Source organism: Dendrobates tinctorius, unplaced genomic scaffold, assembly GCF_039654945.1.
Source record: "Dendrobates tinctorius isolate UK_male_01 unplaced genomic scaffold, ASM3965494v1 ptg000034l, whole genome shotgun sequence".
NCBI lineage: Eukaryota > Metazoa > Chordata > Amphibia > Anura > Dendrobatidae > Dendrobates > Dendrobates tinctorius.
This window is the reverse complement of record NW_027361702.1, coordinates 2,753,977-2,771,291: the sequence shown is the minus strand read 5'-3', so window position 1 is coordinate 2,771,291 and position 17,315 is coordinate 2,753,977. Positions and strand designations below refer to the sequence as shown.

The 17,315-nt window shown below is 44.6% G+C and overlaps 1 protein-coding gene across 1 annotated transcript in view; it reads right to left on the bottom strand.

The window, feature by feature from the left end:
• The window catches only part of LOC141087481 (moesin), a 110,295-nt gene that overhangs the window by 16,762 nt on the left and 76,218 nt on the right, over window positions 1-17,315 (bottom strand). The window contains exons 3-4 of the mRNA XM_073573034.1: window positions 11,655-11,750; window positions 9,748-10,022 (exon numbers count right to left, since the gene is read on the bottom strand). Coding sequence (XP_073429135.1) covers window positions 9,748-10,022; window positions 11,655-11,750 — 371 coding nt within the window. The remainder of the gene's footprint in view (window positions 1-9,747; window positions 10,023-11,654; window positions 11,751-17,315) is intronic.

Sequence of the window (17,315 nt, the reverse complement as noted above, 5' to 3'; positions counted from 1 at the left end):
AATGTGTGTGGTGTGTAAGTACCATGCTCTGTGTGCTGAAAGAATGTGTGAAGTGTGTACGTACTATGCTGTATGTGCTGCAAATAGAATGTGTGCGGTGTGTACGTACTATGCTGTATGTGCTGCAAATAGAATGTGTGCGGTGTGTACGTACTATGCTGTATGTGCTGCAGAAAGAATGTGTGTGGTGTGTAAGTACCATGCTCTGTGTGCTGAAAGAATGTGTGCGGTGTGTACGTACTATGTTGTATGTGCTGCAAATAGAATGTGTGTGGTGTGTAAGTACCATGCTCTGTGTGCTGAAAGAATGTGTGCGGTGTGTACGTACTATGCTGTATGTGCTGCAAATAGAATGTGTGTGGTGTGTAAGTACCATGCTCTGTGTGCTGAAAGAATGTGTGCGGTGTGTACGTACTATGTTGTATGTGCTGCAGAAAGAATGTGTGTGGTGTGTAAGTACCATGCTCTGTGTGCTGAAAGAATGTGTGCGGTGTGTACGTACTATGCTGTATGTGCTGCAAATAGAATGTGTGCGGTGTGTACGTACTATGCTGTATGTGCTGCAAATAGAATGTGTGCGGTGTGTACGTACTATGCTGTATGTGCTGCAAATAGAATGTGTGCGGTGTGTACGTACTATGCTGTATGTGCTGCAAATAGAATGTGTGCGGTGTGTACGTACTATGCTGTATGTGCTGCAAATAGAATGTGTGCGGTGTGTACGTACTATGCTGTATGTGCTGCAGAAAGAATGTGTGCGGTGTGTAAGTACCATGCTCTGTGTGCTGAAAGAATGTGTGCGGTGTGTACGTACTATGCTGTATGTGCTGCAAATAGAATGTGTGCGGTGTGTACGTACTATGCTGTATGTGCTGCAAATAGAATGTGTGCGGTGTGTACGTACTATGCTGTATGTGCTGCAAATAGAATGTGTGCGGTGTGTACGTACTATGCTGTATGTGCTGCAAATAGAATGTGTGCGGTGTGTACGTACTATGCTGTATGTGCTGCAAATAGAATGTGTGCGGTGTGTACGTACTATGCTGTATGTGCTGCAAATAGAATGTGTGCGGTGTGTACGTACTATGCTGTATGTGCTGCAAATAGAATGTGTGCGGTGTGTACGTACTATGCTGTATGTGCTGCAAATAGAATGTGTGCGGTGTGTACGTACTATGCTCTGTGTGCTGAAATAATGTGTGCGGTGTGTACGTACTATGCTGTATGTGCTGCAAATAGAATGTGTGCGGTGTGTACGTACTATGCTGTATGTGCTGCAAAAAGAATGTGTGCGGTGTGTACGTACTATGCTGTATGTGCTGCAAATAGAATGTGTGCGGTGTGTACGTACTATGCTGTATGTGCTGCAAAAAGAATGTGTGCGGTGTGTAAGTACCATGCTCTGTGTGCTGAAAGAATGTGTGCGGTGTGTACGTACTATGCTGTATGTGCTGCAAATAGAATGTGTGTGGTGTGTAAGTACCATGCTCTGTGTGCTGAAAGAATGTGTGCGGTGTGTACGTACTATGTTGTATGTGCTGCAGAAAGAATGTGTGTGGTGTGTAAGTACCATGCTCTGTGTGCTGAAAGAATGTGTGCGGTGTGTACGTACTATGCTGTATGTGCTGCAAATAGAATGTGGGCGGTGTGTACGTACTATGCTGTATGTGCTGCAAATAGAATGTGTGCGGTGTGTACGTACTATGCTGTATGTGCTGCACATAGAATGTGTGCGGTGTGTAAGTACCATGCTCTGTGTGCTGAAAGAATGTGTGCGGTGTGTACGTACTATGTTGTATGTGCTGCAGAAAGAATGTGTGTGGTGTGTAAGTACCATGCTCTGTGTGCTGAAAGAATGTGTGCGGTGTGTACGTACTATGCTGTATGTGCTGCAAATAGAATGTGTGCGGTGTGTACGTACTATGCTGTATGTGCTGCAAATAGAATGTGTGCGGTGTGTACGTACTATGCTGTATGTGCTGCAAATAGAATGTGTGCGGTGTGTACGTACTATGCTGTATGTGCTGCAAATAGAATGTGTGCGGTGTGTAAGTACCATGCTCTGTGTGCTGAAAGAATGTGTGCGGTGTGTACGTACTATGTTGTATGTGCTGCAGAAAGAATGTGTGTGGTGTGTAAGTACCATGCTCTGTGTGCTGAAAGAATGTGTGCGGTGTGTACGTACTATGCTGTATGTGCTGCAAATAGAATGTGTGTGGTGTGTAAGTACCATGCTCTGTGTGCTGAAAGAATGTGTGCGGTGTGTACGTACTATGTTGTATGTGCTGCAGAAAGAATGTGTGTGGTGTGTAAGTACCATGCTCTGTGTGCTGAAAGAATGTGTGCGGTGTGTACGTACTATGCTGTATGTGCTGCAAATAGAATGTGTGCGGTGTGTACGTACTATGCTGTATGTGCTGCAAATAGAATGTGTGCGGTGTGTAAGTACTATGCTGTATGTGCTGCAAATAGAATGTGTGCTGTGTGTACGTACTATGCTGTATGTGCTGCAAATAGAATGTGTGCGGTGTGTACGTACTATGCTGTATGTGCTGCAAATAGAATGTGTGCGGTGTGTACGTACTATGCTGTATGTGCTGCAAATAGAATGTGTGCGGTGTGTACGTACTATGCTGTATGTGCTGCAAATAGAATGTGTGCGGTGTGTACGTACTATGCTGTATGTGCTGCAAATAGAATGTGTGCGGTGTGTACGTACTATGCTGTATGTGCTGCAAATAGAATGTGTGCGGTGTGTACGTACTATGCTGTATGTGCTGCAAATAGAATGTGTGCGGTGTGTACGTACTATGCTCTGTGTGCTGAAATAATGTGTGCGGTGTGTACGTACTATGCTGTATGTGCTGCAAATAGAATGTGTGCGGTGTGTACGTACTATGCTGTATGTGCTGCAAAAAGAATGTGTGCGGTGTGTACGTACTATGCTGTATGTGCTGCAAATAGAATGTGTGCGGTGTGTACGTACTATGCTGTATGTGCTGCAAAAAGAATGTGTGCGGTGTGTAAGTACCATGCTCTGTGTGCTGAAAGAATGTGTGCGGTGTGTACGTACTATGCTGTATGTGCTGCAAATAGAATGTGTGTGGTGTGTAAGTACCATGCTCTGTGTGCTGAAAGAATGTGTGCGGTGTGTACGTACTATGTTGTATGTGCTGCAGAAAGAATGTGTGTGGTGTGTAAGTACCATGCTCTGTGTGCTGAAAGAATGTGTGCGGTGTGTACGTACTATGCTGTATGTGCTGCAAATAGAATGTGGGCGGTGTGTACGTACTATGCTGTATGTGCTGCAAATAGAATGTGTGCGGTGTGTACGTACTATGCTGTATGTGCTGCACATAGAATGTGTGGTGTGTACGTACTATGCTGTATGTGCTGCAAATAGAATGTGTGCTGTGTGTACGTACTATGCTGTATGTGCTGCAAATAGAATGTGTGCGGTGTGTACGTACTATGCTGTATGTGCTGCAAATAGAATGTGTGCGGTGTGTAAGTACCATGCTCTGTGTGCTGAAAGAATGTGTGCGGTGTGTACGTACTATGTTGTATGTGCTGCAGAAAGAATGTGTGTGGTGTGTAAGTACCATGCTCTGTGTGCTGAAAGAATGTGTGCGGTGTGTACGTACTATGCTGTATGTGCTGCAAATAGAATGTGTGCGGTGTGTACGTACTATGCTGTATGTGCTGCAAATAGAATGTGTGCGGTGTGTACGTACTATGCTGTATGTGCTGCAAATAGAATGTGTGCGGTGTGTACGTACTATGCTGTATGTGCTGCAAATAGAATGTGTGCGGTGTGTAAGTACCATGCTCTGTGTGCTGAAAGAATGTGTGCGGTGTGTACGTACTATGTTGTATGTGCTGCAGAAAGAATGTGTGTGGTGTGTAAGTACCATGCTCTGTGTGCTGAAAGAATGTGTGCGGTGTGTACGTACTATGCTGTATGTGCTGCAAATAGAATGTGTGTGGTGTGTAAGTACCATGCTCTGTGTGCTGAAAGAATGTGTGCGGTGTGTACGTACTATGTTGTATGTGCTGCAGAAAGAATGTGTGTGGTGTGTAAGTACCATGCTCTGTGTGCTGAAAGAATGTGTGCGGTGTGTACGTACTATGCTGTATGTGCTGCAAATAGAATGTGTGCGGTGTGTACGTACTATGCTGTATGTGCTGCAAATAGAATGTGTGCGGTGTGTAAGTACTATGCTGTATGTGCTGCAAATAGAATGTGTGCTGTGTGTACGTACTATGCTGTATGTGCTGCAAATAGAATGTGTGCGGTGTGTACGTACTATGCTGTATGTGCTGCAAATAGAATGTGTGCGGTGTGTACGTACTATGCTGTATGTGCTGCAAATAGAATGTGTGCGGTGTGTACGTACTATGCTGTATGTGCTGCAAATAGAATGTGTGCGGTGTGTACGTACTATGCTGTATGTGCTGCAAATAGAATGTGTGCGGTGTGTACGTACTATGCTGTATGTGCTGCAAATAGAATGTGTGCGGTGTGTACGTACTATGCTGTATGTGCTGCAAATAGAATGTGTGCGGTGTGTACGTACTATGCTGTATGTGCTGCAAATAGAATGTGTGCGGTGTGTACGTACTATGCTGTATGTGCTGCAAATAGAATGTGTGCGGTGTGTACGTACTATGCTGTATGTGCTGCAAATAGAATGTGTGCGGTGTGTACGTACTATGCTGTATGTGCTGCAAAAAGAATGTGTGCGGTGTGTAAGTACCATGCTCTGTGTGCTGAAAGAATGTGTGCGGTGTGTACGTACTATGCTGTATGTGCTGCAAATAGAATGTGTGTGGTGTGTAAGTACCATGCTCTGTGTGCTGAAAGAATGTGTGCGGTGTGTACGTACTATGTTGTATGTGCTGCAGAAAGAATGTGTGTGGTGTGTAAGTACCATGCTCTGTGTGCTGAAAGAATGTGTGCGGTGTGTACGTACTATGCTGTATGTGCTGCAAATAGAATGTGGGCGGTGTGTACGTACTATGCTGTATGTGCTGCAAATAGAATGTGTGCGGTGTGTACGTACTATGCTGTATGTGCTGCACATAGAATGTGTGGTGTGTACGTACTATGCTGTATGTGCTGCAAATAGAATGTGTGCGGTGTGTACGTACTATGCTGCATGTGCTGCAGAAAGAATGTGTGTGGTGTGTAAGTACCATGCTCTGTGTGCTGAAAGAATGTGTGCGGTGTGTACGTACTATGCTGTATGTGCTGCAAATAGAATGTGTGCGGTGTGTACGTACTATGCTGTATGTGCTGCAAATAGAATGTGTGCGGTGTGTACGTACTATGCTGTATGTGCTGCAAATAGAATGTGTGCGGTGTGTACGTACTATGCTGTATGTGCTGCAAATAGAATGTGTGCTGTGTGTACGTACTATGCTGTATGTGCTGCAAATAGAATGTGTGCGGTGTGTACGTACTATGCTGTATGTGCTGCAAATAGAATGTGTGCGGTGTGTACGTACTATGCTGTATGTGCTGCAAATAGAATGTGTGTGGTGTGTACGTACTATGCTGTATGTGCTGCAAATAGAATGTGTGCGGTGTGTACGTACTATGCTGCATGTGCTGCAGAAAGAATGTGTGTGGTGTGTAAGTACCATGCTCTGTGTGCTGAAAGAATGTGTGCGGTGTGTACGTACTATGCTGTATGTGCTGCAAATAGAATGTGTGTGGTGTGTAAGTACCATGCTCTGTGTGCTGAAAGAATGTGTGCGGTGTGTACGTACTATGTTGTATGTGCTGCAAATAGAATGTGTGCGGTGTGTACGTACTATGCTGTATGTGCTGCAAATAGAATGTGTGCGGTGTGTACGTACTATGCTGTATGTGCTGCAAATAGAATGTGTGCGGTGTGTACGTACTATGCTGTATGTGCTGCAAATAGAATGTGTGTGGTGTGTAAGTACCATGCTCTGTGTGCTGCAAATAGAATGTGTGCGGTGTGTACGTACTATGCTGTATGTGCTGCAAATAGAATGTGTGCGGTGTGTACGTACTATGCTGTATGTGCTGCAAATAGAATGTGTGCGGTGTGTACGTACTATGCTGTATGTGCTGCAAATAGAATGTGTGCGGTGTGTACGTACTATGCTGTATGTGCTGCAAATAGAATGTGTGCGGTGTGTACGTACTATGCTGTATGTGCTGCAAATAGAATGTGTGCGGTGTGTACGTACTATGCTGTATGTGCTGCAAATAGAATGTGTGCGGTGTGTACGTACTATGCTGTATGTGCTGCAAATAGAATGTGTGCGGTGTGTACGTACTATGCTGCATGTGCTGCAGAAAGAATGTGTGTGGTGTGTAAGTACCATGCTCTGTGTGCTGAAAGAATGTGTGTGGTGTGTACGTACTATGCTGTATGTGCTGCAAATAGAATGTGTGCGGTGTGTACGTACTATGCTGCATGTGCTGCAGAAAGAATGTGTGTGGTGTGTAAGTACCATGCTCTGTGTGCTGAAAGAATGTGTGCGGTGTGTACGTACTATGCTGTATGTGCTGCAAATAGAATGTGTGTGGTGTGTAAGTACCATGCTCTGTGTGCTGAAAGAATGTGTGCGGTGTGTACGTACTATGTTGTATGTGCTGCAAATAGAATGTGTGCGGTGTGTACGTACTATGCTGTATGTGCTGCAAATAGAATGTGTGCGGTGTGTACGTACTATGCTGTATGTGCTGCAAATAGAATGTGTGCGGTGTGTAAGTACCATGCTCTGTGTGCTGCAAATAGAATGTGTGCGGTGTGTACGTACTATGCTGTATGTGCTGCAAATAGAATGTGTGTGGTGTGTAAGTACCATGCTCTGTGTGCTGCAAATAGAATGTGTGCGGTGTGTACGTACTATGCTGTATGTGCTGCAAATAGAATGTGTGCGGTGTGTACGTACTATGCTGTATGTGCTGCAAATAGAGCATGGTACTTACACACCACACACATTCTATGTGCTGAAAGAATGTGTGCAGTGTATGTGTACCATGCTGCATGTGCTGCAGAAAGTGTGCGGTATGTGCGTACCATGCTGCATGTGCTGCAGAAAGTGTGCGGTATGTGCGTACCATGCTGTATGTACTGTAAAAAGAATGTGCGTACCATGCTATATGTGCTGTAAAAAAATAAATAAAAAAAGATATGTGTTGAGCATTGTGCATCTCCAGTGTTGATGCACAAACAGAAGACTACATGCAGCCCTTAATCAGTGATGCCTCAGTATTGCAGGAATACAGGGCATTCCCATATTCAGCATTTATGGCGTACCCATGTGATCAGGAGAACGCTTCAGGAGTGGGTGACAAATACAGACATGGTGACGTGTTTCTATCATTCTTTCCCCTGATTATTCCATTCCTGGATTTGGCTACAAATAGTGATGGGAAACAGTGACCAAATACTAAAGGTGCGAATGAAGTGTTAACTGCAGAATTACAATTCTTTCAGTGTTTTCTATTCATTGAATAAATGCATAAAAACTGCATGAAAAATGTGTATAATGTGTTTCCTGCCATCACACCTTCATCTGGAAAAAATGCTGCAAAAAAAGCCCTGTGTAACCGTAACATGTGGTGCTTTAGGGTAAGAAGCAAACACACCATATACTCCGCTCGCAGACTGGCGCTGTGTCTGCCGGTACTCATGTGCCTTAATAACAGCACTGCAGCCAATCAACAGCCGGGTGACCAGACTATGAAGGCTGAAGTCCATAAGAGGCTCCCGACTATCCTCTCTGTCTGCAAATAACCGCTCCACGCTGACGGACTTCAGTCTTCATAGTCCTGTCCAGCACAGTTCGGTCTAACAGAAGGTTGCAGCCAAAAAGCTGAGGATCGGATGCAGCATGCACGCACAGCATGGAGGGCCAACAGATAGCGTTGAGATCAAAGGAACAGTGCCAGTCTGACACAGGAGTATACAGGGGTTTATATTTTACTTGAAGCACTTTAGCATTTAGGAAGAGGTTTTTCGGTAATGGACCCCGCAGTTCATTGGGAATTATAGCCCTTTAAAGGGAACCTGTCATCCCCCTCAGGCGTTTTTAAGTAAAAGAGCCACCTTGTGCAGCACTAATGCTGCATTCTGTCAAGGTGGCTCTTTTACTTAGCGTCCCTTCCACCACAGAAATAATTGTTTTTAAAATTGGTCAAAAATACCTGAATTTTGACGGGGGGGCAGGTCTTTCCCCCTCTGACAGACGCCTTGCATCCATACGTCATTTCTTTCTTCAGTATTTGGTGCCGCCTCCTCAGCTTCTTTTGAAATGCTGGCGCCTGCGCTGTACTATAGTTTCGTGGGCATGCGCAGTTAGCGCTGCCCGACGTGCCTGTGCTCTCACATCACATTCCGGCCTTCCTATCGCGCGGCCACAGATCCCGCCCCGCAATCGCTTATGATTTATTCACACTTCGGGGCTGGGAATCTTGGGCATGCGCAGTAGTTCTCTGCGTCTCTCATGCCCAAGATTCCCAGCCCCGCAGCGTGATTAAATCATAAGCAACTGCGGGGCGGGATCTCTGGCAGCGCGTCCACGCCGGCGCGATAGCAAGGCCAGGATGTGATGAGACAGAACGGGCAGCGCTAACTGCGCATGCCCAAGAAGATATAGTACAGCGCAGGCGCCACGATTTCAAAAGAAGCTGAGGAGGCGGCGCCAAATACTGAAGAAAGAAATGACTGATGGATGCGAGGCGTCTGTCAGAGGGGGAAAGACCTGCCCCCCTGTCAAAATTCAGGTAGTTTTGACCAATTTTAAAAACAATTATTTCTGCGGTGGAAGGGATGCTAAGTAAAAGAGCCACCTTGATAGAATGCAGCATTAGGGCTGCACATGGTGACTCTTTTACTTAAAACCGCCTGGGGGGGGGTGACAGGTTCCATTTAACTAGCTCTGTGCTATGAAATATTTCTTCTGTATATGAAATGGCTCAGTGTCAACAGAAAAGGCTCACAGCATTATTATACAGCGAGCTGCCAGAAAGCAGAAATCATCATTACAACCCATCTTCTGATCTCAGTGTATGTAATGTAAAGCAGACAGGACATGTGTTCCCTTTGATTAAGTGGGAGCGTCAGGACCTTGTCCCCAACCAGTCACTGCCATGGGAAAAGATGCAAAAAGAAGTTTGTTGAAATAATCATTATTCCTAAAGATGACTTGTCACATTTAAAAGAAAATCCCCAAGCTCCCGACTCTGTTGCTCTTTTCCATTTTACGCTGCGTCGCTTCATTGCCAAGATATTCACATTTGTACCTTTTGGAATGCAGTTTGTGAAGTCTCTGCTTATAGTGCACCATGTGTTTCTTCAGTCTCCTTTAGCAATGTGTGCGGGAATACCTACCTTTCAGACACCGCCAATCACAGTAATAGGGAGGAAAGGTTGAAAGCACACGCCCCCCCAGAGAAGACCATGAAGAAACGTCAATTTAAAATTGCAAAGAAGAGATTTCACATATTGCTCTCCAGAAGAAACAAATGAGAATATCACTGCAATAGAGAGATGCAGCAAAAAACAAACGAGATGCAGAATCAGGGGAGCTCAGGGAGTTCTACAAGGCATTCAATTCAGATATTTTGAGCTAGTGACAGGTCCTCTTTAAGTGGAATGCCAGAGACTGACATTGATGGCCTATCCATAGGATAAGTCATCAATAAGAGACCACTCAATCTTGCTTGCAATGATTACATTTAGAAATTCAGAGTATCCTTACCTCTGAGGAAGCAGCTTGTCTTGGGACAAATAGCCTGGTTTTTGGACATCCTTGTTGAAGTCCCCATACTTGGCCTGCACGGCATATGAAGCCAGCAGCACTGCAGTCTCAGGAGGACAGTAAATGTCATCATTCAGAATGCCTTCTTTTACTTGGAGAAAGAAGAGTCGCTGCGTGATATCTTGGATTAATTCCTCAGAAACATCCTCCGGGTAGAATTTGGCACGAAACTTGAAAAGCAATGGACTATCTTTCCGTACGTCCTGAGCAGTGACCTGAGGAAGAACCAGGAGTAATTTTTAGTACGAGGCATAAAAGAGCACAAAGTACACAACTCATACTTTGCAATATTTTTAAGTAACCATTTCTTATTTTTTCTTCTTGTGATATTCACTGACATTTTTTGTCAAATTCATCCAAATTGTAAGTGAAAATGAATTTTGCACAAAATCAAAAAATTTTGTTTTCGTGTTTAACATGTTTTGTGACTTTTTACAGCAAAAAAATAAAAATACCCTGTTCATTTAAAATTCTTCAGGCATATGTAAAATCACTACAGGAAGGGGACAGCACTTAGGACCCCGTTCACACATAGCAACGCACCAGCGATCCAGACAACGATATGACCTTGTCAGGATCGCTGGTGTGTTGCTACATGATCGGTGTGAGCTGCCAAACAGGCAGATCTCACCAGCGACGCAGGTAACAAGCTACGCATGTTGCTTAGTTACCCACTGTGTACCTTAGATACCAGCACGCTGGTGCAGGGAGCTGGTAACCAAGGTAAACAGCGGGGCGCTTAGAAACCAGCAGTTTACCTTAGATACCAGCGCCAGCACGCTGGTATCTAAGGAACACAGCGGGTAACTAAGTGACGCACGCATTCACATTGGAAACCAGCGTCCAGCTCGCTGGTCTCCTGCCTACCACACACAGCGATGCGTGCTGGCCAGCGGGAGACTAACGATCCAAAAAATGCCCAGGGCATTCGAGCACGATCAGCGATACCCGTCACACCTAGAGATATCTCTGGTAAGATCGCTGTTGCGTCACAAAACTTGTGACTCAGCAGCGATCTCGCTAGCTATCTCGCTGTGTGTGACGGGGGCAAATTGAGATTTCATAAAAATTTGCCATTGACGATTCCCAGAACCTTGCCCAGCATAGAGAACATGGGGGGGGGGGGGGGGGGGATACTGGCGGACACAAACTAGATTAAAACGGTACAATTTACAAAAACCAAGCAAAATGAAAAAGAGGCAAAAAAAACAAAAACTAAAACTTGCAATAATGAATCAGGCCCCAAGTGTCTGCTGAATTCAAGATAAAAAAGCATCAAGTAAACTGGTAGAAAGCACCTGTTAAAGGGAATGTGTCACCAAGTTTTTGTCATCTAATCTGAGAGCAGCATATTTTAGGGCCAGAGACCCCGATTCCAGTGACGTGTCGCTTATTGGGCTGCTTGCTGTAGTTTTGATAAAATCACAGTTTTATCAGCAGATTATCCCTAGAGGACTAGTAAACCTGCCGCCAGGTAGTCCCTCCATAGCATGAGCCCACACAACTGACTGGCAGCTTTCTGTATATGCACCGTGTACATAGAAAGCAGCCAAACAGTGGTGTGTTATACAGAGCTCAGCATTCAGTGAACTGCTAAATCTGCAGCTGATAAAACTGATTTTAAGAAAACGTCAGCAAGCAGCCCAGTTAGTGACATCGCTGGAATAAGGGTTCCTATCCCAATATCTTGCTGCACTCAGATAAGATAGCAAACATTTTTTGAGAGATTCCCTTTAAAAAGGGCAGCTGAGCACCAAAAGCTGAACTGAAATCACACCCAAGGCTGCACACAGAGGAAAACACTACAAATTGTAACCCCAAAAAAACCAAAACAACTAAAGTGTTACCTTTTTGTTGAGCTTTAGCCATGTGGAGAAGCCCTTTGTGTCCTGGTACTGGAGTCCAAAGAACCAAACCTCACGAAGTCCAATGGTTTTCACAACCTTAGGAGAAAACAGAAAAATATCTTCAGGATTGTGTTTGGTGCTGCACAGACTGACGGACTTGTGAGCTAGTCAGGTGTGGTATAATAAGCGCATGTCACTAATAACCAATTATTGATCACTCCTGCTACGGACGGTTAGTAGGTTACATTCCAGACGACAGGTCAGTGCATGTGGAGACCGTGCTACAGCAACTAGAGAAAAGTAACTCAAATCATTCATACAATTCCAGGAAAAAGGGGACGAGTCGCATAATGCAGAGTTCAATGAAACCATGCTACTGTACCATTAAAGATGATCTGTCACTTGCGTTTAACACCTTGTAACAATCGCTGCGCTCTCCTGATTCTGCCACTCTTTGTTTTGTGTGGTGTTATTCCATTGCAGAGATATTCACATTGTTGCGTTCGGAGCTCAGTATGTGAAATCTCTGCATGTACTGCAACTAGGCGTTTCGCTACAGTCTTCTCTGGAGAGGTGCACTTTCACCCCTCCTTACCAGATGCTGACAATAACAGCTTAGAAGTGTCTGAGACTTCTTGGCGCAGATTACCAACATGTGGGCAAAAAAGGGCAACAGCGCATGCCCCAGAGTCTCTAAAGAGTCGTCCAGTTGCACTACGAGCAGAGATTTCACATACTGCGCGCCAAAAGCAACAAATATTATCTCTGCAATAAAGCGAAGCAGGACAAAATGGAAAAAAAGCGGCAGAAGCAGGGGAGCTCAGGGATTGTTATAATGTATTGAACTCCTCTTTAAATGGAGAATAGTATTTGTGAACAGTTAGTCTACGAGCTTCACTTCATTTATATTTGTACTTCTTTTAATACTGGGATGAGTCAAATCCCACCAAGGACTACATCTGCAAGGAGTGGTATGTTCTCCCAGTGTTTATGTGGGTTTCCTCCGGGTACCTCTCACAATCCAAAGACATAATGATAGGGATTCTATATTGTGAGCCCCATTGGGGACAGTGATGAGATGTAAAGCGCTGTGGAATTAATAACGCTATATAAGTGAGTAAAATAAATGATAAAATAACAATACCAAGAACCATACAGCAAGCCCCCAAATAATCCCAGCATTGCCCTGTGACAATGCTGTACAACTGCACAAAGCTCATATTAGTAAAAACCAATGGAGACAGTGGAGCAGCTGATCACCGTGCACATAATGCAATAATGCAGACCACGTTCTTGGTATACAGAGATTAAATCGCTGTCCGATTCCCAATAAACCTTCCACAATGAACGTCGGATGCATTAAAATCCTATAAAGTGCACTGCAGGGACTGAGCACTACAGTAACCACAAGCTGCGGCTCAAAGCCGTGAATCATCTGGCAATGGTCCGGCCGCTCATAAGACAACGCATGTAATGGAAAGAAATACAATCTAAGATTAAACCGCTATCAGTCTGCTGTCAGCAGGCCGGAGCATTTACAGTCAAAAAAAAAAAAATCAGTAGCTGAGAGCGAGCTGTGGACCCTCAAATTACCAGTAAGTGGAGTGCTCCTCGCCAGAAATCTTACTACTCAGACTGGTGTAAGGAGCGCCAGATCCCAGGAGCTGGGCACAAACAAATAGGACAACGCCAAAAGTAACATTTTTGTGCAACTCCACAATATACAAAAAATTTGGGACCTTTCGAAGCGATTCACTTGCACAATTGCTTTGAATCCAGCAATGTGTAACTTACCGGCCTGCCTGCTGCAATTTTGATACAATCACTACTTTCTCTGCTGCACATCTTGCAGTTCTCTTGACTGCTCAGCTCTATAGAACCCCACCCACAACACTGATTGGCTGCTTTCTGTGTACAATGTGCATAGGCAGAAAGCTGCCAGTGATGTGGGCGGGGTTACACAGAGATCATGAATATGGAGGACAATATGGCAGCAGGTTTACTAGTCCTCTAGTGAATATCGCCTGCTTATAAAAACTGATTTTTATCAAAACTACAGCAAGCTGCTGAGCAAATGACATTCCTGGAATCAGGGTCTCTGACTCTACAGCATGCTGCTCTCATGAGAGGTGGCAAAACCTGATGACAGATTTTCTTTAAATTGAAGGCACTGATAACTTATTTCTTTACAGCATACCTGTAATTTTGGGTACATTTTCAGTGTAATCTGTCATGTGTGTAGTTGAGAAATAACACTACTTCTGGCCACATGACATGCATCATTTTTCTCCTCTGTAGGCCCTTTAATTCTAAGTTTTATCTGATCTAGTAGGAGAAGTGTTGCTATATGCACGACACATTCTTGCTCTTCTCTCTCTTTAGCACATGTTCACAAGTAGCAGAAGCAGCATTGAGGTGAATCCAGGGGTACTGACTCATGTGACTGTGAATCCAGCTCTGGGATAAGCTGAATCAGTCACTGACTGCAGCATGAATTGCCCGTGCTGTCTGTCTCTCCTTGGTTCCTCACTCCTCCTTCTCGCCCCTTTCCATGCAGTATTATAGGAGGTGTACTCTGATGCCTTATTGTGCTGTAGCTCTGTCTTGCTTTGACCTAGATTAGAACTGTTTTTCAGAGTTGATGGGGATTTTCAGGAGGCAAAAGGGAGTCAAAAGACCTAAATTCTCTGATAAGGCACATAGTTGCTCGTAATGACTCATGCAGTTTGCTGCAATGTCTGACCATTTAATATATTTACAAGAATTCTTAACATATAACTGAGGAATAAGAAAATAAATGTGGTGTGACACATGGAATTGGGTACAGCCCTCCATACATACTGACTGTATACACCCAGTGTTGGACTGAAGAACATTGGGCCCAGAAGAGGGCTTGATTCCGAGGGCCCACCTTTCATCTATGCAGAACCAATGCCTCATCATTACAGTGGATTTTCGGACCTAGACTTTCATCATGCACTGTATCCATTGGTATAGCCATAAGACACAATGTTAGGATCTGGCTCTGCTTACCGATTCGTCTGTTATCACGTAATTGGTCAGATCCAGTTGATGTCACCAGGTTCTCCCCCATTCAGGAGCCTCATAGCAGGTGCCAGGTTTGCACTGTAAACTCTCCTGCAGGAGAAGCCACCGGAGGATTCCCAGGTTCTCTGGTGGGCCAGTCCGATACACAAACTCATCAGAGTTTCCGATTAAATTACGGTAAAGTCACTTATGCCATTTCCCATCAACCCAGCACAACGTCCCCCGTCAGCTTTCCACTTCCCTGTGAAGTTGACAATAGAGTTGGGCCTCCAGAAAAAATATAGGAGCGCTCCCAAAATCCCCAACCTCCGCTTCTTTACTGTGTGAACGGCGATGCATAGGGGGGTACCTGCTGCTTCATTGCATTTTTGGAGGATGACATTATGCTGACATTTAGGAGGCCATAAAACTTATATATGGAAGAAGTGATCATTTCGCAATTGCAGAAAAGGCACAGGGACATCTATTTTAAGAAGAAGGCGGCCATTAGGAGGTCTAATCTACAGCAGCCAGACAGAATTAGAAACCCTGACAACCCCACCCAGACTGAAGCACAAGGGGAATTTGGCAGTCAGAATTCCTGCTAAGGGAACAGTTAATAAGTCCCATTCTTCATGTCTGCCAGGAGGCAACACCCAATCCTTCCCCGGCCCATCCTACAAAGTGTGCTGGAGACCGCACAGCTGGGACCGAGCCGCACAAAGCTCCTATGCATCACAGCCATGGAAATCTGCTTCTGTTTGGGCTGAAATCTGGCTCAAAACTTCAATTACTAGAAGAAAAAAAAGTGAGCATTTGCTTAAATGTGAAAATATACAGATCTGGCCGTATAGAATGGCACAGAACATGCCAGAAATTCTCTATAGTGCACAAGTATGTCCTGAAACTCAGGAAGCAGGAGGACTGCATGTACCGGGGACACGTCAACCACCGAGATCAACGCCATATTGTCAGATACAACCGAGGCATACACGGAGAAATGCACACACAGCGTCTGGGGGCAAATGTTAGTCTTTAGCAAGAAGCGAATTATCACATTATTATTTTTCTTCACTTCTATAAAGATAAAGGAATCTACAAGTCTGCAGTCACTGTCTGCAGACTTGCTGATCTTCACATAGCACACACCGTGCGCTGTAAGGACTCCGATGCTGGCTGTCATGTGTATCCTCTCATTGCGCACTGTGGTCACAAGTGTCACTATGACTGCAGACTTGCTGATCTTCACATGGCACACAATGTGCGCTGTGAGGATTCTCCGTTACTGGGCTGTCATGTGACCACAGTGTGTGATGAGAGGATGCACAAGTCTGCAGTCACATGGCGTTATTTTACATCACCGGTTCCCTTTAACGCTATCAACCTGCAGCTATGGGTTTAATCTGCAGGCCGATAGCATTCTGACACCATGTGGCACCAGCATGGAGTCCCACTGCCAGGAAGAAACTAGCTTTATCCCCCCAGCAGCTTTGGGAACCAGTAACGGAGCGGCAGCGCCGTAGCTTCAGTCACTGCTCTGTGTATAGAGAGTTGCAGCTGTAACTGTGCCCCCGACACTGACTGACAGCCGGCCCTAATGCAGAGCTGCCGTCAGTGCTGGACATGGTTAAAGCCATTATACACAGAGCGTTGACTAAAACATCACCGGTACCTAGTGAATAGGACCGAACACTGCCTGTGGGAATAAAGTTAATTTCCTACCGGCAACAGGGGTCTCTGTGTGTAAGAATGCTATTAACCTACAGATTAACGCCAAAACTAGGATAATTTACATGACAACTAATCTCTCCCTTTCAGGGGGTCATCCCACAAAACCATATATCAGAAGTTAGGTGACAGACGATTGATATTCCAACAATCACTGGGAGGCATGTCAGTCTGATTTTTGAAGTGCAAAATTGTCTGAAATAGATTTTCCACGTCATGTCACATTTAGAGGTCACCAACATTCCACAAAAGCAGAAACACCCACAAGTGACCCCATTTTGGAAACTACACCTCTTATAAGAATTCATCTAGGGAAGTAGTAAGCATGAATTTCACAGAATTTTACAACATTGGGCTGTTAAAGTGAAAAGTTACATTTTTGCACTAAAATGTTGCTTTAGCCCCAAATTTTTAAATTTTCAAAAAGTGCCAATAGGAGAAAACGGATGTACACCGATACCCTCATATGTGGTCAAAAACTACTTTTTAGGCACAGTGCAAAGATCAGAAGAGAAGACGCACCATATTGGAGTTCAGATTTGCCTGGAAAGGTTTGAGGATGCCATGTCACATTGGCAGAGCCTATGAGGGGCCAGAACAGCAGAACCCCCTATATGTGACCCCATTTTACAAACTACACCTCAATGAAATCCTCTAGGAGTGCAGTGATCATATGGACACAAGTGTTTCACAAAATTTTATACCATTGAGCGCTGAAGAAAAATTACATTTTTACCACTATAATGTTTTAGCCTCAGATTTTACATTTTCACAAGAGGAAATAACTAAAAATGACCACACATTTTGTCACACAAATTCCCGTGACCAAAGCAATACCCCATATTTGGCTGTACAATTCTGTTTGAACACACAGTGAGGCTTGGGAGGGACGAGCGATGTTTGACT